At 41.3% G+C, this 27,380-nt stretch overlaps 1 protein-coding gene across 1 annotated transcript; it reads left to right on the forward strand.

Moving 5' to 3' along the window:
• The first annotated feature begins 902 nt into the window (after positions 1–902).
• fgd5b (FYVE, RhoGEF and PH domain containing 5b) lies at positions 903–26,790 on the forward strand. Its single transcript, XM_086292286.1, has 21 exons — positions 903–1,041; positions 1,959–4,521; positions 14,785–14,938; positions 15,452–15,510; positions 15,618–15,648; positions 16,190–16,341; positions 16,535–16,691; positions 18,360–18,450; positions 18,575–18,625; positions 19,194–19,252; positions 20,193–20,264; positions 20,493–20,561; positions 22,183–22,266; positions 22,418–22,497; positions 22,695–22,791; positions 22,916–23,053; positions 23,207–23,309; positions 24,681–24,817; positions 24,919–25,044; positions 25,184–25,338; positions 25,779–26,790. Exons 1-21 carry the CDS (start codon positions 1,032–1,034, stop codon positions 25,813–25,815), a joined length of 4,425 nt encoding a protein of 1,474 aa, XP_086148412.1. The 5' UTR covers positions 903–1,031; the 3' UTR covers positions 25,816–26,790.
• The last annotated feature ends 590 nt before the right edge of the window (positions 26,791–27,380 follow it).

Here is a 27,380-nt window from a genome sequence, read left to right on the forward strand (position 1 = left end):
TTGCTGCTGTAACACACACATATTTTTGGTGTTATAAATCTTCACCAGCTGACTACAATTGATTAGTAAAAATAACTCCCCTTACTTCACCACCGGTGAGTCACAGTAAAATGCACGGAGGGGTTAAATGATGTCCATAGGCTGCTAAGGATGTGAAGTTGGGCTGTGCAGGAAACATGGGAGAGCAGCTTCCTGTTGTGCAAAAAAGGAGCCTGTTGTACAGCAATCAGATGGACAGATGGGCGTGCAGGGAAACAAAGCCGGTTTATCAATGCAAGAGAGCTGTTCTGAAATGTCAAATATATTTTATGCTGCTAAGAAAAACTGTTTTATGAGAATATTATCCAGTCGTTGCTCTGATTTGACACTAATAAATCAAACACTCAGTTTCACAAGAACAACTTTAAAAAACGCCCATAAGTTGCAAGCCATGACTTTGTTGTATGTTTTATTATCTCGTGATAATGTTTAACATTTGGTTACTTTGTATGATATAAGTGACATATATATATATATATACACACACCCTGGGACAAAATGTGGCATTTTTTGCTTTTATGGGATTTTCCCAGAATTATCGTTTTTGTGTGTAGTCCACCTCGTGAACAGGCGTTAAATTAAGTTTCTTTTACATAAATTGAGTGACTGTCTACGTAAAACATCCACATCACTCCGTTTAATCTCATCCCTGTTATATTTACTGATTACAGTAAAGTACCAATCATCGCTGAAATTCATTTGTAGGCGGACTGTAACATTTCCAACACTTGACTGGACCTGCTGCTGTGCAGGGATTCTCCTCAAGTGCGGTTCATTCCAGTTTCCAATCGCGTCCGGCGCGCACCAAGACGCACCAGCGAGCGATCAGCTGGGCAGCGTTTCCCTCCCAGAAGGCAGGGCTGCGTTGAGGCACACTCACTCACTCTCTGCTTAGACTATTCAACAGAGTTTGCTGTTTGCTCCATTTTTATTACTTTTTGTGTCCTGACTGATTTTGCGGACGAGATGTTGGAGATACTCGCTTTCCAAAAATGAACACAGGTGAGACGATTTGCCTCGAGCCACGAACTGCTTCACTTTCGACATTTTTAGAAAATTAGAAGACATATCATCTTTTTAAAGATATATATATATATATATATATATATATATATATATATATATATATATATATATATATATCTCACTTTGGCTCCTTTCTTCGTAAATGAATGACTCCAGCTGTAGCAACAGGATATGGAGCAAATCAAAGTGTGCCTTTACCCAGTGTTTCTTGATTTTACAAGGAAGTATGGTGTTGGTTATATAGAAGGAAAGAGAGCGCTTTAGCAAAAAATGAAGCTAGCTTGGGGTTTGAAAACTTCAAATCAATCTTTAACTGCATGTTTTCTATTTATAGGCAACTGTCATAATTGCCTATTTTAACACTTCCTTTATATAGATATTGTGCATTGCATAATGTATTGATGTAATTCATGTATTGAATACACGTGAAGTACATGTGCTGATTTATTAGCACTGTCCTTTGCCACATGTAAAGTGACCTATTGTTCTTAAAGCAGTACAGGCAGCCTGACAGGAGTGTCTCTCGCTTGAATCACAGGAAGTGAATCAGGGAATTCCCTTCAATTCTTTCTTGAAGAATATCAAAGTATACATTACTAATTTAGCATCTTTTTATTATAATCTTACACCACCAAGCTGTACCAATTGGAGGAGCTATCTTGGTTTGTACTGTCAGTTTCATGTATGGAAATATATATATTTTTACAAAGAAATATTCTACAGATTTTGTGAAGAAAATGTGCACAGCTAAATATGACTCTTACACACGGCTCAAAGTTTTATCATTTGTGAATCTTTAATCAGTTTTAGGTCACAGTGAAACAATGCAAATGACCTGCAATCTATTTTAAAGCACATAATCTTACAGTTTCCTTTTCCTGTTGTTCTTTCAGACTGCACCAAGCCCTCTGTTGCTCCCAAGCCAAGATTTGTTTGTCACGCCAAGCTGTCCCCCCTTCTGTCTGCAGCCAGGGGTCCTAAACCTTCTATAGCCCCAAAACCTAAAGTCGCATCAGAGGTAAATGGCAGCCAGGGAGGATGCAGTAATGGCAGCCTGGTAACCTCAGATGGTGAGGCTGATGAGGAGCACAAGACAGAGAATGGTCTAAACAAAGCAATTATAGACACATTGCCAACGGAGCAACAATTTAACTCTTACATCCTCAAATCACCACAAACAGACTCACCATCGGGGTCACATGGGCTGGAGGACAGAGATGTGACAGAGGAGGAAAACGAAGATGAAGATATGATTCTGAAGATGGATGAGGACTGGAGATTAACTGACAGTGCTGTGACAGAGGAAGCTGATTCCCTGGAAACACTTTGGATCAGTGATGCCAGACCCACGGCTGACTCGGAGGAGGCAGTGGAGATGATTGACACAGACGTGACGGAGGACATGGATGCTGAAGGTTGCGATGCAGGTGAGGCGCTGGCCGACACAGATGGCATCTCTGTGGGAGACTTTTCTGTTAACAGCATCGATGAGGAGGCAGGCTGTTATTCTGGTGAAAGTCGAGACCTGAACAAGAACCAGCGCCAAATTGAAGAGGATGCAAATACAGCAGACGATCTAACTGAGTCTTGTACAGATGAACCTGATGTCCTGGGTGAAGAAACCACAACTGAGGCTGATGACAAGCGTGTTTTTCTAGCAGAAGATGAAGAGAAAGTAGAACCAGTCTCTGACTGTGGTTTCACTTGTAACATCCTAAAGCTGAGGTGTAGCCCTAAGATTAAAGAAAAAGGTGAAAGCCAAGAGCGCACCCGTTTTTATGACTTCACTCCTGACGACCAGAAACAGATCTCTGGTGCAGCTAAGAGACACACTGGCTTAGAAGGCGATCCAGGTTATGAGCCGTTTTACATCTCTTCGGAGGACATTATAAACCGAGACTTGATGTCAAGGAAAGACAAAACTTGTGGACCACTAGAGAGTGCACTCACACAAAGTACCGTTTCTTCTTTAAACAGCCATGGAGTATCAGCCAGGAAATATGAGGAAACAGCCGAAAATATACAAACGGAGTGTTTGGGTTCTCAGGATTACATTAACAACACTCATGAAAACAAGGTAAGGATATGTCCGAAAAGGATGCCTGTCAAAACTGAAGAGCATAATTCTCATGCAGTGGGAGACATATTAAATCATTTGTACTTCCAGCCGAGGTTCAGGCAGATATCCATCTCAGTACCAACAGATGCCGATACCTCACTGACCTCTTCATGCTCAGGAAGCCAGCTCCTGTCCCCAAACGACTCTGACGTCTTCAGAGACGACGATGACTCGGAGGGCCACATTGTGCCCTTTCTGGATGACACCACTGACACAGAGCAGGACATCAGCGATGAGCATCTATACGAGGAGCCAGGGAAAAGTTTGTATGCGGAAAATGGTTTTCCTTTTGATAGGAAAGTGACCGGGATTCGATCCCACTCTTTGTCACACCGCATTACTAATAAAGTGGAGGATACAGGAGTGCAGTTTCTTCAGAAGACCTACACGAGTGGATTTGGACAACCTGCAATGAGCAGCAGCCCCATGTTAAACTCAACACGGCACAAAAGTTACTCAAAACCCCATTATTTGTCCCTGTACCCCCGTTCCCTGTCCATGGAGGGCCAAGACTCATCTCTGTGTGTCTACAGGGAAGGATCTCCTAGACAGAGAGGTGCCCTTTGTTCATCTGAAAGCTTCTCCAGGCGCTCCCCTCTCTCATCCAGTGCCCTATCCACACCTACATCTGCAGTGGATATCCCTCCTCCGTTTGAGCTGGCCTACATCACTAAGAGGCCTATTACAAAGAGTTCTCCTTCCCTTCTCATTGAGGGGGACTCATCAGAGAAAAACAGGAAAAAGAAGTCCTCCCTTAAGCGCTTTCTCATGCTTAAATTTAGGCGGAAGACAGAAAACAAGCCTGCGGTCGATGTCAAACCATCGTTCTTTAAGCCCTCAGCAGAGTCCAGCCACCGTACGCCCAGCAGACTGCTGGATTTAGATAGAAGCAGCATAAACAGCTCTCCGCAGCTGAACTCACGCTCAGTCAGCAAACTACAAGTTTCACCTGAGCCGGCCTCTCCCTTCCTGTTCTACAAGGAAAGCAGAAGGAAAGGGAACACTGTGGCCTTCCTCAATCGCAGCGTTGTCCGGGTGGAGTCCTTCGAGGATCGCTCTCGTGTGCCTTTCACTCCTCTCCCCCTGACCAAGCCTCGGTCCATCTCCGTCCCCAACACAGATACCTCTGACTACGAGAATGTTCCGGTCATCAGTTCAGACTACGAGAACCTTCAGGTGCCGCAGCGGAGGCCTGTTCGGCAGATACCTCTCACAGACTTCTTTGTCCGTCCCAGTCGAGTGCTGTCTGCTGCCAATGAGACAGATGGTTATGTGGACATGAGCAGCCTCCCTGGGTTTGAGAAAAAAACTCAGTCACTTGAACAGGAAACAGAAAGGTATGTAAATGAACCAAAGCTTGTAGCACTGCCTTGAGTTAAATGATGACATTGCTAAAAACAATAACAATGTTGGTTTAAAATGTTATCTTGGTAATTGCTTATTACCACTAAACATCACACGCAAGGTTTTATGCAATTCAAATTTGACGTGTTGATGCTATCAGAAGAAAGTCATGTTATCTAAGTTAGGGCTCCACACTGGATTCACCGTCTGAAGATTATGAATCTCTGCAACAATTTTTATGTCTGTCCATCCCAGAGTTTTTGCAATAAATCCATCAGCACCAAAGCAGTGGAGTGTCTTACTAAAAGACCAAGAAGCCAAACAGCTAACACGCATGGCAATTGTGCATCATATTAGTGATTCCTGCCACTACCATTTTTTATTACTTCATGGTCACTTTAATAATGTCCTTGGAATTATCATTATTTGTTATATAGAGACCCCCCTGATGCTATGATCCCTGCAGGTATGTAAAGAGGAAGCTTACCTCTTACCTTGCAGTAAGACTAAACTTGTCTTGTCATGGCTTGTTGAGTGGGAGAAGAGGAAATGCTGGTGTAGGGGTAGTGGCTTAAGATGTAATTGAAAACGGGCTGTTTTCATTCATAAATCATCCCTTTAGGTACAGAAAATGGGGTCCTTTTGGGCTGATGTTGTAGGCAGAGCCTCTTGTGTCTCTAGTGGGATGCTGTTTGTTGTATGATCAGCCAGGCGGCTCTGACTTTAACCCACCTCCCCCTTACCCCCCAACCCCACATTCCTGTTAGCTGTGCCCATATCATACAGGCTGTCCACGATGATTAATAGTCAGAGTCTTTTGGAGTCATTGCTCGTCTCTAGCCATTCAGAAACAACAGGCGGTGATACAATCTCAGTATGTTCTGTAGTCAGCAGTTGTTCACCAAAGAGCTTCCCTCTCCTCATGTTCACCATTTAGGTTATACTATATGTGCAAACAAAGCTGTACAGCAGGGCTTATAATACACTGCTGAAGAGGCTGACACAGTGTGGTTTGACACAGACCGTTGTATTTTATACTCTATATCATTTCTGTGAAAATTAACTCCTAAAATCAACCATTGGAAAACATACAGGTGTACTTCTGACTCTTAGTCATCAATGAACAGCTTGCTGTCTTCATCCTTTCATATATTTTCCTCACAAGAAGTTTTTACAGTCTATAAACTTAAATATTTTATGTTTTAAATCAATAAATCAACCTGCACACACCTTGAGTTGATGATGAACATGTGAACATGTTGTATGGCTGAGCATATCATTATTACTCTGGTTTGGGCAAACTTTTTTTCTGGTGCCTTAAACTACACATGGATACTATTATTTAGGGACTTGTTTAAATTCCAGCTTTTTCATATGGACACTGTGCTCACTTGCATGTGCACACACTGGCTCCCCATAGTATTGCAGCGTGAGTTAATAGAGTAAATTAACCTGTTTATCTACTACACATTTGAGAACTGTGAAAATGCCAAAGACAATATTGAAGAGCCCAAGGTGGCTTCATCAAGAATCTTTATTTTGGCCAAAAAATGCAAACTATTTTTAAAATAATGACAAATAAAAAAAAGTAAGAAATGTGAAAATGACCTAAGGGATAAATTTCAAGCAAAGACCAGGCAGGTAACTTATGCACACAAACAGAAAAACCAGAGCATTTGCTGCTTTCTCTTGTCATGGTTACAAACACTGCTTTAGCTCACTGATTTGAACAAGTGGCCCAAATGCCATAAGCCTAGTATAGAGGCCCAGGTTGGATTATGCCCCACAGCCATTTACTGCATGTCTTCTGCCCTGGTCTTTCTCCCAGTGTCTTCTCGCCACTGTTCTATCAAAGTAAAGGCTGAAACCCAACAAATAAATTAAAAAAACAGACTTTATTTAAAAGATACCTCCATGACATCCTGTTGTGAAGCCTCGTGTTTGGTACAGACAGTATAAAAGACATAGCCACCCTGACTCTATAACTGTAACTTAGAAATTCTGCATTTTGAAGCTTCAACATTAGCATTTTTGTCTGCTGTGTTATTTGGAGCCAGACATTCCCTTATATGGATAAATGATGGTATAAGCTACCACTATAGCCAGCATGGTGAGCAAGCTACTTTCATAAGCTGTACCAGGTAATACCAGCTAATTAAGCACAGACTTCTGCAATGGTCTATCGAACAATAAAGCTAAATATCAGTCAGATAACACATTAAAAGTGCTCAAACAGCACAAACATGACACTCACAAATGCACACACAGTTGGAAGGTCCAGTTTAATGACTTGAACTAGGATGAGGCCTACCCAACTGGCTCCAGCTGCCTATCCATAGATGCTGAAACTGTTTTTAGTACCAGGCTGTAAATGTGTTTTTCTGTTCTGCAACATTGGACATTTTAAAGTGTGAGCCTGTAGGGGCTGACTGTCTTTTGCTGAAAGCTTTAAGCATTGTCTTGAGGAACTGCAGTTTTTGCCACTTCTGTGCTGACATCATATTTCATTCACAGAGGTTGCCCCCCTGGTTTGACAATATAATCGTCACCATCTTGATTTTTTGGAGACAGAAAGAGAAAGGGTTACAAAATGAACACTAATAATGTTAATAATAATAATGATGATGCTAGTGCTAAGATGTAAATCAATAATTAATAACAATGATAGAATTGCAGGGTCAAGGTGCATAAAAAGCAAATTAACTGGAAAAGGCAAATTAACGTGAGACTCGTGTAACATTAAAATTGTTTCAAGAGAAAAATTATTTTGGGAAAAAATGGTCAGCTATGTATATAATGCTTAAAGTTTAACACTGAATGTATAATAATTATTTTTAAAGAATCATCACCCTTTCAATTCTTACAAAGGGGGTTTATAACAAACCCATAAACCCTTCCAGTTCCTGCTGTCTAGTAGTGTCAGAGATGTAAGTTCCCTTTCAAAACAACAACGATTTTAAAAATAACACTACTAATAATCTACTTAATCCAGTTGAGCCTTATTTGTCAAAGCAAAACAGGAAAAAAAAAGTATTTAACAAAACTCCATCGTAAATACTACGTAAACAGTGAATAGCTACAACCTCAATAAATCAGCAAAGTTGTCAAATTTAAGAAGCTACAGTAACAAGATTTTTTCATTATATAGATTGAAATAAAACTTTTTAAAATAATTAATGAATAAGTTGTTTTTTTTAATTATTTGCTGATTTTTTTTTATTATTATTTTTATGCACGACTAATTTATTGCTTAATTGACCTTTTAATGTTAATCCTAAACAAACAGTGGTATGAATATGATTTCTGCACGGTGTTTCAGCTTCTACAGAATAAAGCCAGCATAATCACAGTTCTCCAAATGGACAGTCGAGTTAGAGGCTGAGGATGTTAATTTTGCAATAGCCTGAAGGAGCCATATTAACAGATAGTTTGGAGATAATTAGTGTCTTTTCTCCAGTCAGCTTTCATTGGGAACCTTGCTTGAGGAAAAAGATAGAAACAATATTTTTTATCTCCTGCAATTTATCGCTGCACATTTCGCCTTGAGACGTCATACATTGTGGCAGGAGCGTGTGAAGAGATGGAGGCAGTTTCTTTGGCAGTGATATAAAAGCCTAATATAGAGACTGTCCGTGCAGTTTTGTGGTATCAAAGTTTGATCTAGTAAACAGTAATGGGCCATGCAGCTCTAATGTGTGTGATGCAGAGATCTGAACTGCTCACATATGTTGTTCATATGTAGCTAATTTGCATCTCAGTGGGATTTAATCCACCGGTGCTTGGAGTGAAACATGGCAGGAAGATTGGCAAAGCAATTATCTGGTCACGTAGAGGACTACTGCATCACCACTGTAACTTTAAGGATGTGTTGTTATTTGCGTAGCTTACATTCCCCGCTGAGCGGCAGACATTAGCATATTCATTTGGGCTCCCCGCAGAAGGAAATCTCATAGCATAAAATACCAACATGTGTCCCTGATCGGGTACAGTTGTCACCGCGGGCCTTTCAGAATCAGTTTATTGGCTTTTGCAGACCTGCAATGTTTTATCTATTCACATTTAATTCTAACACTGACTATGTTTATTATAGTGATATTTCAATGTGAAGCATAAAGATGATTTGAATGGTTAAATAAAATTCATCTGATTTATTCTCACATGATTGAAGCTCATATTATAGAATCACTTGGTCAAAGTGTGGGGGAAAAAATGAAATGACACATTTTAAGGCTAGAGTAGTGGTTTTCAGCAAGGGGATGCAATATACACTCACCAGACACTTTATTAGGTACATTATGCTAATACAAGGTTGATTTCCCATTTAGCTTCAGAACTGCCTTAATTCTTTGCGGCACAGAATCAACAAGGTGCTGGAGATTTTGGTTCATATTGACATTGACGGCGTCACAGAGTTGCTGCAGATTTGACAGATGCACATCCATGAAGGGTGTCTTTAGATCTACCAAAACACAAAGGTGCTAACTAACCCCCACATCATTACGCCACCACCATCAGCCTGAACTGGTAATGTGAGATAGGATAGATCCATTCTTTCAGCAGCAGCTTACAGCAGAAATCAAAACCAAAATCATCTTTTGTGGTCCAATTTTGGTGAGCCTGTGTGAATTATAGCCTCAGTTTCCTGTTTTTAGCTGACAGGAGTGTCACCTTGTGTGGTCTTCTGGTGCTGTAACCCATCATCTTCAAGGTTTAATGATTTCATCCATTCAGGGATGCTTTTCAGCATAACTTCATAACTAGTGTTTTTTGAGTTACTGTAGACGTCCTATCAGTTTTAAGCAGTCTGACCTCCTCTGACCTTTAGCATCAAAATGCACTTTTGCAATTCAGTGGATATTTTTCTCTTTTTCTGGACCTTTCTTCGTAAATGCAGAAGTCAGCTGGGCGGGAAAACCCCAGTAGATCAGCAGTGTCTAAAATACCAACACGTTCTCACTCCCAAAGCGTAACATTTTACACTAGGTGACAAATCGTCAACATATTACGTTTTCGGCTACCCACCACGTTCCTAAATGACGACCTCGGAAAAAAGAGGAAATATGAGAACCGTCTGGACTCCATCTAAACATGTTCGCTCTTTTTCTTCAAATCGCTTAGAAACACGCTATTTAACATCATTATAGTCCTGGTTAAGATCAGGCAAATACTCAGACTAGCCTGACTAACAGAAACCGAAAAACCCCAACAACATGCAAAGTCACTTAAATCATTTTTCTTTCTCATTCTGATGCTCAGTTTGAACCTTAGCAGGTCATCTTGATTATGTCTACATGCACTCTGTTGCTTCCATGTGATTGGCTGATTGGATATTTACATTATTGAGCATTTGAACCAGTGTCTATAACAAAGTGTCTGTGGCAGAGGTGTGGACTCGAGTCACATGACTTGGACTCGAGTCAGACTCGAGTCATTAATTTTATGACTTTAGACTTGACTTGAAAAAATGTTCTAAGACTTGTGACTTGACTTGGACTTTTACACCAATGACTTGGGACTTGAATTGGACTTGAACCGGTTTACTTGAAAAGACTTGATATTTCACCCCAAATATAAAATTTAACATGCATATTATATAGAGATTGAAAATGAGACGTCATTCACGGGTAGAACCGCAAAGGATTCTGGGAACTCGTGGCAAGCGGTACTAGCGCACGCAGGCTTTCAATTAAAATCAGTTAAACAGCGATAAAAAGAAACACAAAAATGTCAAGAAGCCGTTGTATTATTAACTGCAATAGCCGGTCGCATGACAGCCACGGGAAGCCGACGGGTAAAGAGATCGGTTGTTATCGGATTATGTCGTTGAAGAGAAATTGTTCGAGCCATGTTTCCGAAGTAACAAAGAGGCGACGGATGGCCTGGATTGCAGCCATTCAAAGGTCAAATATAACGTCCCAGAACACTCCAGCTCACAGGTTAGTCTGCTCCAAGCATTTACACGAAGGTCAGTGTTTTTTAGTAGTTAATACGTCATTTTCATAACATAATTAGTGATATAGGTTACAAGCAAGTCTGGCGCTGAACAGAAATTGTCGCGCTATGCTCCTTTATTTATTGTGCATAAATAGTGAATTGTCCTGACACAATATTGTGTTTCGCTTCTGTTATTATGGTACATTGACAAAAACATATACTTTTATTCACAGGATAAAACAGGTTTTTTGTATCACTAATTGCCCAGTGCGATTACAGACTGCGGTAAAGTGAGCCGTCATTTGTGAGCCGCGGTCAAGCCAGCCGCCTCCTATCCGCGCGGTGATTACAGCATACAATATTATTGTCACTGCTACATTTCTGTAACGCTACCAGAAATTATTTCCACTACTAATTAATTACCGTTGAGCTCAAAGGTCCTATTAATAAACGGTTAAGGAATGTGTATTTATGAAGACGATTTGTGAGACTGGTAAACTTATGATACGTACGATGGTCTTTACTTTCTACACGGTGCATTTCAAGGTCCTGCACCCATCCGTCGGTAAACTGTACCTGGGCTTGTTGCAGTGACCTGAAGTTACTAAACTTCATGAGTGTATGCACTCACTCCAAGAACCGTATAATTATAAATATGCATATAAATATGCTAAGATGAGATAGCTGACTTCATCTAACTAGCAAATGTTGTCCAGGCTACGTTGGTGATACAGTTTTTTTTAATGTGTATGATATTTTTGTCATGCGATTTTAAAGCTGGTCCTACAACCGCATCCAAGAATAACATGCAGCTTATCTCAGAACTGTCGGTGAAAATTATTCTTGGAGCTAGGTTTAATTGAGCTGCATTTTAAAGAGGTGCAATTTCACAATTTGTGTATATTTTCTAAGTTCACTATTTTGTCATGTGTTGAGAAAAACACAGATTTTAAAATTACATGGTCTAATATTTACATTTAGCATAACTGCAACATTATTTTTTCGTGTTTTTTTTTTTTTTAAAGACTCGAAAGGACTTGAAATTCAAAGTTTCAGACTTGTGACTTGACTCGGACTTTTACACCAGTGACTTGAGACTCGACTCTGACTTGCCTGACATTACTTGAGACTTGACTTGAGACTTGAGGATAAAGACTTGAGACTTACTTGAGACTTGCAAAACAATGACTTGGTCCCACCTCTGGTCTGTGGATATATTATTATTAAGGAATAAGAAGGTCGATGATCGATTTTGTAATCGTATCACCAGACCTGCGACCATATGTTCTGGACACTCGGGTAAAGAGAGGGGCTGAGCTGTCAACTGATCACCACCTGGTGGTGAGTTGGATCAGGTGGCGGGGGAGGACGCTGGACAGACCTGGTGCACCTAAACGCGTAGTGAGGGTGTGCTGGGAACGTCTAGCAGAGGCCCCAGTCCGCGAGATCTTCAACGCACACCTCCGGCAGAGCTTCAACAGCATTCCGAGGGAGACTGGGGACATTGAGTCCGAATGGACCATGTTCAGCGTCTCCATTGCCGAAGCTGCTGCATTGAGCTGCGGCCGCAAGGTGGTTGGTGCCTGCCGTGGTGGTAATCCCCGAACCAAATGGTGGACACCAGAGGTGAAGGGAGCCACCAGGCTGAAGAAGGAGGCCTATCGGGCTTGGTTAGCCTGTGGGACTCCGGAGGCAGCCGACAGGTATCGACAGGCCAAGCGGAATGCGGCTCGGGCAGTGGCTGAAGCAAAAACTCGGGTGTGGGAGGAGTTCGGAGAGGCCATGGAAAAAGACTTTCGGACTGCCTCGAAGAGATTCTGGCAAACCGTCAGGCGTCTCAGGAGGGGAAAGCGGTGCTCTACCTGCACTGTGTATAGTGCTGGCGGAGCGCTGTTGACGTCGACTGAGAAAATTGTCGGGCGGTGGAAGGAATACTTCGAGGACCTCCTTAATCCCACTGACACGTCTTCCGGGGAGGAAGCAGAGTCTGGGGATGAGGGGTGTGACCCACCGATTTCCGGGGGCGAGGTCACTGAGGCAGTTAAACAACTCCTTGGTGGCAGAGCCCCTGGTGTCGATGAGGTCCGCCCCGAGTTCCTGAAGGCTCTGGACGTTGTAGGGCTGTCTTGGTTGACACGTCTCTGCAATGTTGCGTGGAGATCAGGGGCAGTACCTGTGGACTGGCAGACCGGGGTGGTGGTCCCCATCTTCAAGAAGGGGGACCGGAGGGTGTGTTCCAACTACAGGGGGATCACACTCCTCAGCCTCCCCGGGAAAGTCTATGCCAGGGTGCTGGAGAGGAGGGTTCGTCCGCTAGTCGAACCTCGGATACAGGAGGAACAATGCGGTTTTCGTCCTGGTCGCGGAACACTGGACCAGCTCTTTGTCCTCTCGAGGATACTTGAGGGTGCATGGGAGTTTGCCCAACCAGTCTACATGTGTTTTGTGGACCTGGAGAAGGCATTCGACCGTGTCCCTCGGGGCGTCCTGTGGGAGGTGTTGCGCGAGTATGGGGTGTCTGGCCCATTGCTACGGGCCATTCAATCCCTATACAACCGTTGCAAGAGCTTGGTTCGCATTGCCGGCAATAAGTCGGACTCGTTCCCGGTGGGTGATGGGCTCCGCCAAGGCTGCCCTTTGTCTCCGGTTCTGTTCATAATTTTTATGGACAGGATTTCTAGGCGCAGCCAAGTGGCGGAGGGCTTTCGCTTTGGTGGCCTCAGAATCTCATCTCTGATTTTTGCGGATGATGTGGTTCTGTTGGCTTCATCGGGTGAGGGCCTCCAGCTCGCACTGGAGCGGTTCGCAGCCGAGTGTAACGCAGCGGGAATGAGGATCAGCACCTCCAAATCTGAGGCCATGGTTCTCAGCCGGAAAAGGGTGGAGTGCCCACTCCGGGTCGGGGATGAGTTCCTGCCCCAAGTGGAGGAGTTCAAGTATCTCGGGGTCTTGTTCGCGAGTGATGGGAGAAGGGAGCTGGAGATCGACAGACGGATTGGGGCTGCGGCTGCAGTAATGCGGACGCTGCACCGGTCAGTCGTGGTGAAGAGGGAGCTGAGTGTAAAAGCGAAGCTCTCAATTTACCGGTCGATCTACGTCCCTACCCTCACCTATGGCCACGAGCTGTGGGTAGTGACCGAAAGAACGAGATCGCGGATACAAGCGGCGGAAATGAGCTTCCTCCGAAGGGTGGCTGGCCTCTCCCTTAGAGATAGGGTGAGAAGTTCGGCCATCCGGGAGGGGCTTAGAGTAGAGCAGCTGCTGCTCCACATCGAAAGGAGCCAGCTGAGGTGGTTCGGGCATCTGGCAAGGATGCCCCCTGGGCGCCTCCTGGGCGAGGTGTTCCAGGCATGTCCCACCGGGAGGAGGCCCCGGGGCAGACCCAGGACACGCTGGAGAGATTATATCTCTCGGCTGGCCTGGGAACGCCTTGGTATTCCCCCGGACAAGCTGGAGGAGGTGGCTGGGGAGAGGGAGGTCTGGACCTCTTTGCTTAGGCTGCTACCCCCGCGACCCGACCTCGGATAAGCGGATGAAGATGGATGGATGGATGGATGGAATAAGAAGGAACAAGCACTTTCCCCACATATTTTGATTTTTGTCGATTAATGATGAAAACAATTACAGATCCTGAAGGTAGGTAAGTTTAGCCAGACTTTTTGTAAGTCAAAAAGCAGAGACAGCTGGAATGTTTTGGTCACAGTAATCACTTTTCTGTGGATTAAATAGGTTAAAATGTCGTATTTAGTGAGCTTTAAGATGCTCCTTGGCAAATATTATTTTGTTTCGGCGTTAGCTCTGTGTCCTTGTATTCAGTATTTATGTTAAGGTGCTAAAGTTCTGCTCTCCATATCTTCATAAAACCCTTACGTTCTGGACTATTGTCCATCTTAAATAATACCCCACATTTACTTAATTTAGTCCGTAACACTATGAGGCCTGTGGAAGAATTTGAGATGAAATAAGTCTCTGTATCCTTTTTACCAGGCAAAAGTGTGATTTGAAAATATTTTTGCTCTCAACAAATCAAAACTGTAAATTAGACAGAGTAGTTATGAGGCTGTTACATCAGTGTTATGAGCCAGAAACCAAATGAGGTACAGCCTCATAAAAATAAGCCAACAAGGGCGATATTATTAAACATGTTTTTGAAATTTTCCATTTTACCAAATTCAGTGCAAAAGAAACCAATAAAATGCTACATGAATTTTCGTCATTATTGTTAAGAGTGTGCATATACTCTGTAGCATTTTTTGGACTGTATATCCAGCACGCTGCCTTGTTTCACACCAGCCACTCCTTTTTTTTGTTGCTTCCCACAGTGCCTATACAGAAGCATACAACGTGTGTGCGTTGGCAGCTGGTCCACAGGTTAATCCGGTGGGTGAAGATGTGAGAAAGACAATGGGTGAAGAAGACCAAGGACGCACCTCTGAGGAAGACGAGGCAGTGACAGAAAACAACTATGACAGACAGGTTGGGTTCCTTACAGGCACACTGAGGGGAGAAAAAAGGTTTTATAGGTAGAATAACAGATTTCCACAACAAAATGTTAAATATCTTGTCCATAACATACTTAGCTTAGAAGTCCCCATTCACTAAGCCTTTTATTCACCTACTCTTATTTAGAAAACCCTCCATCCTCAGAAATAAAACTTAATTATTTAATTGTTTTTACAGAGAAGTCACCTTTCCTCCAAATGACTGGTAGAAATGAAGATGTATTGTAAGAAGGGAGTAACATAACACAGAGTAAACTGTTTTTTTTTCACCTTGGCCAACTGCAAAAATGCCCTCCAGTGCCAGCATTTTAATGCAGGTTAATGGAGGTTAATGGGCTACTACAGGGCTGTCCTCATTATTTAGAATTTGATTGCTGCTTGGAGATGATGTTGAGTGGTGAGCCAGCTACATTTGAACCTGCGCCAGAATGCTTTAGTTTCTCCCAACATGAGGCTTATTCCAAGTAAATAATATGATTGTTTACAGCCTGACGGTCGATCCAGAGCCTTTTACATCGTCAAAGAGCTGGTGGATTCAGAGAGAACGTAAGTTTCCTATTTAACATATTATTTCTTATTAACTATATCTGCTAAAAGCAGTCTCATTCCCAGTACTATCCTGCTGAATTGTGGCTTTATTTATCTACCCACAGACATGTTAAAGCCCTCAAGGTGCTCCAGGAAGTAAGTGAAGTTTATATATATATATATATCCTTTTCCAATTAACCAACCCACTCTACATCTCCTGTATGCATCCAGATATTCAGTACGGGTAACATTACAGCTCAGGTTTATATTTATTACCTTTATTCCTGCGTCTGCTTTGCTGTGTGTTCGGACCATAGTTACTCATTCACAAGCTCATTTTCACCACACTCATTTAGCACAAGTACACTTTTCTTCTGTCCTCTTTGTAGCTCCACTGAAACAGTGTGGAGCACCTCTGCTGTGATAATGAGACAGGAGCAAACCCTGTTTTTTTCATTTTGCTTCCTGCTACAGTATAGGGCATAACCAGTGACCTAAACCACTCCAGGGCTTGAAGAGATGATGAGATTCCCTGATATATTAGCTTAAGCTCTTCCTGCTGTGGGAGAGTTAATCTATGGTGGAGAAAGGGACGGATTGTTGGAGGCTAACTGCGTGGTTTTGGGAAACTGGAAGCAATATTCTAACCTAAACTGTGACATAAAGTTAATTCCTCCACACTCATCCATGTGCCAGGACTTTCGTGAGGCTGTTCGGTCGACAGTAGGAGACCAAGGGGAACCTGCGCTGGATGATGAGAGACTTCGAGAGATTCTTAATGAGCTTCCTGATGTTTACACCCTGCACCGCACGATCCTTACTGAGCTAGAGAATCGAATCCAACACTGGTGAGCGATGGGACAGCATACATTACTGTTAAATAGGAAATACTTCAACACACACACACCTAAAACACATCAAGCTATTATTGAAAAAAAAATCCTTTCCAACCTTTTTCTTCCTCTATTGTGTTGCTCAGAAAGCAATCTAAGGGCAGTGGGTACTTCTCTGTCATGATCTCGCCTCTGTTTGTTCATTCAGGGAGGACAGCCAAACGATTGCAGATATATTCCTGAGCAGGAAAGCAGAGTTTTTGGTCTTTACCACCTACATTGGCCACTACGATCGGAGCATGAGTTTACTGGAGGACAGCTGCCGAACATCGCCCGCTTTTGCGGAGATTGTTCAACGTTTTGAGGTATGACCTATGACAGGGTCTTTTAACTGACTTGTGAAAGGTAGCACAAAATTCAAAATGGCATATTGTTAAAATTAACTATAAATTTAAAAAAAAAGAAAAAAGAAAAGGTGTTTTTGAGAATCAAATGGTCTTTGCTGTGCTCAGTGAAAGCTGCACAGCTATGATTACATTTTCTTACTATAAGGACATTATTAGATAGTCAAGAAGTCAAGTAGAAAACCTATACTGTTATTGTATGTTCAAAAGAACAAAAACAGAGTTAGTGATGATTAAATGTAGGATACTTGTCTAAGTAGTTATGGATTTCTATATACATATATGTGTGTGTACATGTGTGTATGACAGAGAGAGAAGAAATAGAGACATAAGGCTTTGAAAAGTCAGACACTAAGTAGCTAGAAGTCATCGTTTTATTTCAAGCAGCAGCTACATTCATCTGCCAAAAAAGGAGCAGTTATGGCACCCAAAAGACAAATAAAGACATTAAAAAATCTTTCAGAATGACAATTTAATCACCAAACCTTTCTTAAAATTTATGTTGCTTGCATTTACCAATGGCTTTTTGAACTTTCCCAACACAGGCACAAATTAATTAGCGACTAATTTTAGCTCCAAGGCTGCAGTTATAATTAGCCTCAATTAAACGAGCAGACACAGGAATGTGTTTGTCTAACCAGAGAGCAACAGATAGGAAAGCCTTTAAGTTGATAAGTTTGGAGTATTAAAAAACGATAAGTACAACAAAAACGCATTATAAGCATTTCTTAAACAGCTGTTGTTTTATTCTCAGTCGCATGTTGTTTAGAGTTCAGAGCAGGTCAGTCTCAAGTTTGTTCTTGCTGTTTTTCTCCTCAGGGTTTGGTTACTCAAAGTATTATGCTTTTTAATAATGCCAGTTAATTGTAGATCAACGTCGAGTGGCACAGTGTACATGTGTTTTATTTATGGACAGAGGAATTTTCAATATTTTCCATCCATTTTACAGACCACTAAGGAGAGGAGTTGGCTGTAAAAGTTTGCAGAGCTGCGCAGTTTTCTCCGTCTAATTTAAGAGCACCGGCGTTTAAACGTCCTTAGATTCTACTTTGTGCATTAATGCCAACGCAGTGAGCTTCTTTGTCTACCCTTTAAAACAAGAGGCTGCTGACAGAATAGTTTTTTTTTTTCACTATGAATTAAAAAAGTGAAAAACTCAAATTATCACAAAAATACTATAAACAGAAATATGTTACACTGTCCATTACATTTATTTACAGGGCAAATACCTTCAGTACTTGCCGAGCCCCATTCTTAACAGTAGCATTGAACCAAGTCTTTCTAATGACTAACGAAGATTTGCATTTTTGTCGCTAGCAGTGTCTGTGTGAAATAACTAAATACAAGTTCAGGCACACACCCAAACTCACAAACTGCTGTGCTGACAGGAAGTTTGGGTTATTGGCCCTTGTTCACGTTTAAAATATGACTGTTTCTCCTCAAAGCTCCTGTGATGTTGTATAGCTTGTGTGTCGATACAGCTGTCCTCTTTTTTGTGGACAGTTTCATTCCTTGCCTTTTTAATCACTCTGGCATTGTTTGACTTGTGTTCATGTGAGCTTCTGCAGTAAACGTGGCCCTTAGGGGCAGCTGTGATTAAGGGAAATAACAAATATGTATGTGTCTCAGGAGAAAAATCCAGCTGGGGAAAATGCCTCCTTTAAACATCAGCTTCTGCGGGTCATCGTGCGTGTGGCTCAGTATCGTATGCTCCTCACGGGTGAGCCAAATTTTAATTAAATCAGGACAAAGCGTCCGTCCTACAGTATTTAGATAATATCTTACTCGACATTGTTGTCTTCTTTACTCTCTGGAGGAATTCATTTCTTTTCTTTCTCTTGCAGATTACTTGAACAATCTCTCCCCAGATTCCAAGGAATATGAAGACACTCAGGGTACAGTAAACATATCACAAGAGCAGGCAGCAGTGTGCACAGAGGCTGCAAAGTTCACACTCTCTTCTACTCACAGGAGAGCTTTGCCAGCTTCTGTTTGTGGCTGTGTGTTTAGAAAGAATTTATTCGTGCTCATTTGGCATGTAGAAATGGTCAAGAGAGAGCCAATTTAGATTTCTTTGTTTTTGGTGGTAACCCACCGAGGAGTCATTCGAAGTATTTTCTGCCTGAAGACAGTAATGTGTAATTCATGAGAAGGCACGTTGAAGCAACACTATCTCTTGCTGTATCTCCCATAAGGGAGCCACCTAGTCCAAACATGCAGACACTTCCAGACTCCTAACTTAATCACTTTGCACACAGAAGCAAGGAAAAAAGATCTCATGAGTTATACAAACCTTTAATGTGATTGTGGTCGTGACTGAAACAAAATAAATCCAGTTCAGCTTTATTTATGCGAAGTCACAATAGTACTGACACCTTAACTTTATGATATTGTAGAAAGAAACCAAACAATCCTCTCTGACGTCTCTACCCTGATCCCTCTGTCTGTGTTTGTTTTACTCAGCTGCCGTAGTAATCATGTCTGACATCGCAGATCAAGTGAATGACAGCCTAAAACATGGGGTAAGGGTCACACGTTAACTCTTGTACACACAACACCACCTGTGATGCAGAATCACACTTTTTAAAAAATCTTATTAAGAGCACACACACACAAATGCAACATTCATACAGGAGTACAATCAATGATACTGGTTTATAGACCTAGTTGAGAAGGAAAGTTCACTGCTCCCTTATTAATAGTGTCACTTTTCAATGTGAATGCATTATTAAATGCACACATTTAATAATGCATTCAACCCAAGATATCATCAAAATCACACTGTTTAAACAGTTCTCTTCTTTCTCATGTTGGAATATGAACAAATATCATTTAATCCTTTCTTATTGTCATGAAGACATTTTGCAGCCACACTAAACTGAGACATATTTGGTGATTCCCAACCTTTCCAGCTTTTGGAAGGAAAAATCTGATATTTTCAGTCAGAAGCAAATAAGCTAAAATTTCAGGAAATCCCCCCCAAAAGAAATAAAACACGTTGTGTAGTATATATTTGTTTATTTCTTCTAATCTACATCTACTTTATCCTTTTACCCTTTGTGAACCGTCTGAAAATACCTGAAAGTGCAACAACTGCTGGATGTACTGACAGGAAACTGGGCACACTCTTCCCCACCTTTAAAAGCTGCAGCTGCGCTTTGAGAGTGAAATCTTAAATCAAACATTCATAGTAATAAGAGTCATAAGTAGAGACTCAAATCAGCATCCAGCTACAACTGTGTAGTTGGAGTCACATGTCTGGCATAATGACATTTTTGATTGGGTATGGTCTAAAGCGAAACATATATGGTATGTTTGTCTGATTTAAGAGATAGCTCCACTCTGGAGTCAGACAAAATATAAAAATATCTTGATGTTGTCAGGAAAATGACGATAATGCCCTTTCATCCATCCGTCTCTTATTTTGGCGTCTCACCCCTCTCCTTTCTTTCTGTCTCTCAGGAGAACTTGTTGCGTCTGGTCAACATAGAGTACAGTGTTCGTGGCCAGCGGGACTTGCTTCAGCCTGGCAGGGTATGTGTCTGATAACAGTATTGTTTCTGCTTAAAGCTTGCCAGCCCACCCTGTCTGTGTTGCACCACTCCTTGCTGCCCTTTACACAATCATTCAGCTGGGAATCCCCACACCGCCTGGTTAAATAACATTAATTACCGCAGATGCCCTCTTTGTGTCAGGATTTGATGAGTTGTGAAATGCTTGGTTTGATTAAATCATGTTTGTTTTGTTTTTTTTAACCGTCAGATTTTTGTGAAGGAGGGCACACTGATGAAGGTCAGCAGGAAGAGTCGACAGCCCCGCCATCTGTTTTTGGTAAATGTTGTTTCCTGTTTGCAGGACATTGGTATTAAAGACTCATGTACCAGTCTCTTATTATACCAACTTTTTAAGATATGTGTGCTATTTGCTTAATTAGAACTTCTTATTTTTATTAAATGTGTAAAATGTAGAGTGAGGCATTTTCTGTCTGTTCTATTTCCATGTCCAGACTGAGCTATTAAGAGCAGGGTTTCCTGACAGGATGTTTCTGAATGCTGGCTTCCTGAGCCAGTTCTTTACTGACAGCACAGGGAAGGTCAACAAGAGCTCCTTAAAAGCTGAGCGATCCATGTAGAGTTTTACAAGGCTAATTGTGTTTGGTAAATATTAGACTAGCATGCGTTTAGCTCCTTCAGTTGATCCTTATTAAGTTCATGCGATATGATGATAAAGAAGTAGAGAAGGATGTCATTGATGAAACAGAAAGCATAAACTTAGTAACCACCTTAATACAATTGCTCTGTTTATTTACTCTAAAAATTCAGTTTGAAAAATCAATACAAAGATATGAAATATGAAATACTGCAATCAAGAGAGGTTGGGAAATTAAACGCCTTCGCATATTATCCATAGAGCATGACCGAGGTGGATTGTTTTTCCCTCCTGTGGTGTTTTTGAAATTTGTGGTCTGAGCTCGACACTAAAAAAACCCTCGTAAATGTCTCTTCTGGAGGAATATTGATAATCATCACAGCATAACTTTTATTTCCAAGCTTATTGGGATTAATGTTGGGGAGAGCATAATAAAACAAGACTGCAGGAGCTGGCAGTTTCCTCAAAGACGGTACTAAAATGCAGAGGGACAGTAAATAAAATTATGTACTGGAAAAATAATAAAAACTTTAATGATGCAATTTGACACCGACTTTGATAACCGTTGTCTCAAATATCTCACATATGTATAATCATAAACATTTATAAGTAGGAGTTATCAATTCACAGATCCCCTGCAGACATGAAATAATAATCTGCATATTTTTATTGGTTGTCTCACAACTTTAATCCTGGATTTCCTCATTGAAAAATTGAAAAATTTGGTATTTCAAACTGCTGGATATTGTTTCATAAAAAAACACATTGGAAGCACAGGGAAACTTTCCCTGTTAGGAGATGAATCTAAAAATGATCTTCTACTGTCAAACTATGCATGTACGTTGGTGTTCTCATTGGAGGGCAAACATACAGGGGACATGACACATGAGACGCAACCTACATAGAGGGTGACTTCACAGTTTTATTTACCATGTTTCAGAATAACCGATAAGTTCCTAATGAAGTCAAAATCGATTATTGGTTTCTTTTAGAAGAGGGTCTGATTGTGTTTTCATGCATGAGAAATTATTGTTTGTAAGCATTCAAATACACTGTGACTGTTTTTACTTTGTGCAAGAAAACGGCTGATAATTAAAAGGGAAAAAAAAATCCTGTTCTTTTTTAAATGTGAACACGGTGGTCAAGTTTTGCATTAGAGTGACGCCTACTGGAGAAAAGCTGCATATACATGAACGATGAACTGCTCAGCTGACTGTTTTAACTGCTGACTATTGTTTTTATGCTTCTAACAAAGCCTTTCATCTACACTCACTAACTGTGTCTCATGTCTGCCTGTTGTCAGATGAATGACGTGCTTCTTTACACCTACCCTCAGCAGGATGGCAAATATAGACTGAAAAACACTTTGCCCCTCACTGGGCTGAAGGTCAGTCTTAAGATTAGAGTCAGTAATGCTCAATCGCCGGCTTACATGCAAGTTACATCTATAAAAGCACATGGATATTTCAAGAATGTGTTTGAATTTCTTGTACGTTTTTTCTTCATGTCTGGATGTCTGATCTTGAATGATTGCTCAGGTCAGTAAACCCATTATTGAAAATGTCCAAAATGCACTGAAGATAGAGGCAGCAGACATCTCCATCACTTTGTCTGCAAGGTGGGTCACAATATAGAGCATCCTGTAAAAATGATCGATAATATCTGTGGTACTGATGGTGGTGAAAAAAACAAACAATGATTTTGCTACCAAAGAAGTCTAAAACCTTTGAAACTAAAGAGATGAATGTGGATACTATCACATTAGGTGTCTAGTTGAATTGAAGCTTGTTTTGAGCTTGTCTGTATATTTTGCAGTTCCTTTTTTGAAAGAGAGGACTGGTTTTACACTCTTAATCGCGCTGTGACTGAACATATGAGAGGCTCTGTGACATTCAGCAGTTGCTCTGGAGAGGTGAGCAAACCCTGCTTCCAAACAACTGTGTTAATACTTTACTGATATTTCTTCAGTCATGCTTAACCGCACCAACCACAATGAGACTGATATATCTGTGTGCTTCTGTGTGTGTGTGTGCCAGGCCAGAGATCGCCTCCGGCTGACTCTAGGAGAGAAGGCTCCCACACTTGTTCCCGTCTCACAAGTGATGATGTGCATGAACTGCACCTCAGATTTTAGTCTCACTCTTCGCAGACACCACTGCCACGGCTGTGGACGGGTGAGCCACATACAAATAAAACACTGAGCTTTAAGATAGTTTAAAATCTACAGTTTAGACAGGATGCAGCAAACTGTAGCTTTCACAAGTGTTAATCGTCATTAGAGCTTGTTTTAATGCGCTTTGTGGTTCCTTCGTATATTTGTGTCACAGATTGTTTGTCGGAGCTGCTCCAGGAACAGATACCCTCTGAAGTACATGAAGGATCGCATGGCCAAAGTGTGCGATCACTGTTACAATGAGCTAAAGAAGAGAGGTGAGAAAAATGTGCTCAAATACATTTGAATATCATATATTAAGAATTTCAAACTCAGTTTACATCATGAGTCACATGCAGCCGACTTTGACCTCAAATGGATTAGAACAGTGAAGCCCCCCCCCCTTTTTTTTAAGTATAAAGAAGTTTAATCACACATTAAATCCCTCAGTTATCTATATATAAGAAAAAGAAGTGCTATTTCAAAAACATGTCCCAGTTTCTCTACATGACAAAGAAATACTTACATTGAAATGTACTTTAATACTTTCTGTTGTAGTTAAGTGAATAATGTGAAACATTTCTTTCATTTAAATGTTCACCTATTACTTGATTACTGTGGTGTAGTACGAATGCCCCCATAGGGGCTGTAAAACTTCTGAAAATACAGTTAAAAGTAGAAAATCAATCGAACATGTGACGGTGCGGATTGGAGTCTTTGGCAGGCCGCTTTGGGGCACTGAGCCATATGTTTGACAACCATCTCCTTTGTCTTCACCTGTACATGCAGGTCCTTTTGATTAGTTAAGTTTATGCTCGGACTGAGTGTGAGTGGAGTCAAACAGAGCTGGAAGATTAAAATGTTTATTTTACCAAAGGTACAATACTGGGCAAGAGTCTTGAGTCGCCCCTCCTTTCTTTATATTTTGCCAGAAGATCTGAAATAGATGCATTGATTTAGTGAAACGTGTGCAAACAAACAGGAAAATACAGGGAAATATGTACCTTATAATATTGTTTAAAACTGCTGGTTCATCCCTTCAGTTAGGTGTCTTTGTATGCTTAAATGATTCATAGGTCAGTAAACAAACAAACAAATTAACAAATTCTCTCAAAAATGGTCAAGAACGTGGATGGGACTGAGTAAAAAGCTGCCAACATCCAAAGAACTGTGAGAAAGCCTGGAGAGCTAACCCCTAGCTCAAAACCACGACAAAAAACAAAAAATCAAGAAAGTCTGGCTCCTCTGGAAGTCTGGAAGCAAAATATAAAGAAATGAAGCTCAGGACCTTTGAAATGTGTATTCGGAAAAGACAGGAAGTTGTACTATTGGAAAATAAAATAAACAATCTAAATTAAAGATGAAACTCCTGGGCTGCTATTATGTACAACAGCTTTTTTACTGTCAGCTGCACCACGGTACAGTTACCTGTTACAGGTAAGTGGTCAGACAAAATAATAAATGTGATTGTGTTATCATTGTATTAGTATATTACTTGAATTCACACAGTTGTTACTGTGCAGTTTTCATCGTTATTCGTGCACGTCTTCATAGTCACAACAAATATGCCTGTGCTGTGAGTTCTCATTTGATTGGGTTGTAGCAGCTGTCCTTCACGCTGGTTGAAAGAGTGTGGGCTCTCTCCACAGGCGGAGATGCTGCTGTGATGTCAGGGCAGACTAGCCCTCGGTCAAACCGCTCCAGTCGTCCGCTCTCCACCGTGTTCCAGAACATTCATCCTCCCAATATTTGGAGACATCGGAAAGGCACTGCATCCTTCACACAGGTAAATTCAACAGAGTCTGTGCATTATGAAGGTTAATGAATCGCTGGTAATGAAGTGACAGCTATGCCATTTTATTAAGTAAAACTGCCATTGTTACACAGGTGACAGTGTCGGAGGAGGGCTCAATCAGTGGCAGTCTACAGCGAAGCAAGAAGAGCAAAAGGAACTGGAAGAGACTGTGGTTCCTCCTAAAAGACAAGGTGCTTTACACCTACAGAGCCCAAGAGGTGAGGGGAAATATGCACTCCCCTTTAACCTAAACCACACATATTTTACACCTATACAGACTGCAATGGCGAGGTTTAATAACAAAGTGTTGTATGTTATAACCTGTTTAGTTTCCTCTGATTTATCTTCCATCTGCAGGAGAAGGTAGCGTCAGAGAGTTTACCTCTGTTGGGTTTCACAGTGAGGCTGCCTGACAAGCAGAGGGGAGATGAAGAGGCTAATGTCTTCCAGCTGTACCACAAAAACACTTTGTACTACACTTTCAAAGCTGAAGATAACAACACAGCCCAGAGGTGAGAAGCACATTTACCTGATAGCCCATAAAATGGAAAGAGGCTTAGCTCTTAGCCTGACTCAGTTTGAAACACAACAAGCATTACTGCTGTATGGATGCTGGTGTTGATCTTGGGAACTCACAGTGTCTTTGCCAGTAAAAATAACTAAATGATGGCTTCGCATTGACGGGTTGTTGCTTTCTGGGAGAACAACTTGACCTTAACCCACAGACCATCTACAGCAATTCTTCAACTCAGTTTAAGCATGAATAGCACCAAATTTGGGGAGAAAACAGAAAAGCTACCATCCTTGGCCAAGATAGACTAATATTAAAAACTGAGATATAAGACATAAAATTAGCTCAGTGAATAACGTAGCCACCCGATAGCCCTGGTTATTGTTAGGTGGTGCAGACTAAAATGACTCTTTTCTGATCTAAAATCTTTTCCTTGTGCAGATGGGCAAACGCCATGGAGGAAGCCACAGTTTTATAGAATAAGCTGAAAGAAAAGTCTGCCTTTCTCTTTCTACACACTTGCGCCCCTCAAAAAACTTCTGACTGTGAAACCACAGCGAAGAGGAACAAACACTGTTTTATTACTGCAGGTTTACAAGTTATAACTTGCCAGCTGGACTGAAGAAAAGAAGACATTGTGTTCTTTGAGAAGGGACATGATCACCTACTTTGTCAACCTCCAAGTGTTCCCTGCCTGCTGGTAGAGCAGGTGTGATGCTGAGAACCACGAGATGCACTGGCCCAGATACCTGACAGTGTGGAACATTACAATGATGTGACCTGTATTTCCCCCAGCAGCTGATCAGCGTCACTCCTCCAAATTGTGGTGAAATGCTGTCGATTATTTCCAAGTTTTATTACTAACAATATTTTGAATATGTTGAATACTTCAGAAGAGGCTGAAAAGATAATAACACCTGTCAGCGTAACTCAGAAATGGCCTCATCTTTAGTCAAACATGCATTATTTATGCCTTAATTTCAACATTTGTTCTTGCACTGGATCTCCATAAATATGCTCTGAAGCACAGGCTGCATCAAATAGGGAGTAACTTTATATGTATAATAGTGTCTATTGCTTTGCCATGTACTGTATTGTGGAGATGAACGTGAATAAGTAGTTTCTATGCCTTTTGCACTGATTTGAAAAAGAAATGATTGTACAAATGAGTGTCATTCATTACTGGGACCAAAAGGTTCAACTACTGTACTTAATATACTAGCTACTGGGAAAATGTGGAAAACTATGTCTTTAACATTTTAAATCCCTATAATAAGTATATTATAAATCCATGTTTGTATAAGACTCACTGAGCTGGAGCGGATCTGCAGACGTGGACTGAAACATGAATCACTGATTGCACTGATCTACATAATCAGTGTTTTGGACTTTGTACTGTACTAGATGTTTTCTTATGTTTATTTACAAGACAATAATTTTAAAACAAAGTAAAAGATACTATATGATCATACAAAGAGTCAGTGTCTGTGCTTTCTCTTCATTCTGCTCGTGTCCTCTAGATGGCAGGTGGACTATATTTTAAAGCAGGTGGCAGGCTGTCATTGATTTTCTGTTACCGTGTCCTTGCTCGTGGTTTACAACACATACTTTAGATTAAAATAGGAAAAATTCAACATGCAGCAGCTTCTAAATAAACCTAAAGGTGCCTGGGCTGACAAATAGTCCATGTGACGCTTGTTCCGAGACCAAGCTGGTCAGTTTTTCAGCTCACGTGCAGAGCTTCTCGGGAAGACACAGTGGGACTAAGTGATACACAGACCAGTGTGCTGTTGGGCCAAAGACAGGCCAGGCCTGTTCTGCTTCTCATCTACCCCTGAGGCTTCCTGACCCAGAATAATATCAGGCAGAAAGTTTGCTTTCTGGGGCTACTGAAAAGTTGCAGACACCTCGTCCTACATAAAGGAGAGACCATTCATCACTGTGTTCTTCCTCTCTAGCCCCAGTTCTGCTTTCTCCCTACTCTGTTTGCTTTCATCACATATCTTCAGTTGGGACTTCTCTGCCTACGTTGCATAGCAGTTG

The sequence above is a fragment of the Aulonocara sp. 'chitande type north' Nkhata Bay genome, linkage group LG5 (assembly GCF_057382095.1).
Source record: "Aulonocara sp. 'chitande type north' Nkhata Bay isolate Kocher_YH1m ecotype deep benthic linkage group LG5, A_spYH_male_GT1.1, whole genome shotgun sequence".
Taxonomy (NCBI): Eukaryota; Metazoa; Chordata; class Actinopteri; order Cichliformes; family Cichlidae; genus Aulonocara; species Aulonocara sp. 'chitande type north' Nkhata Bay.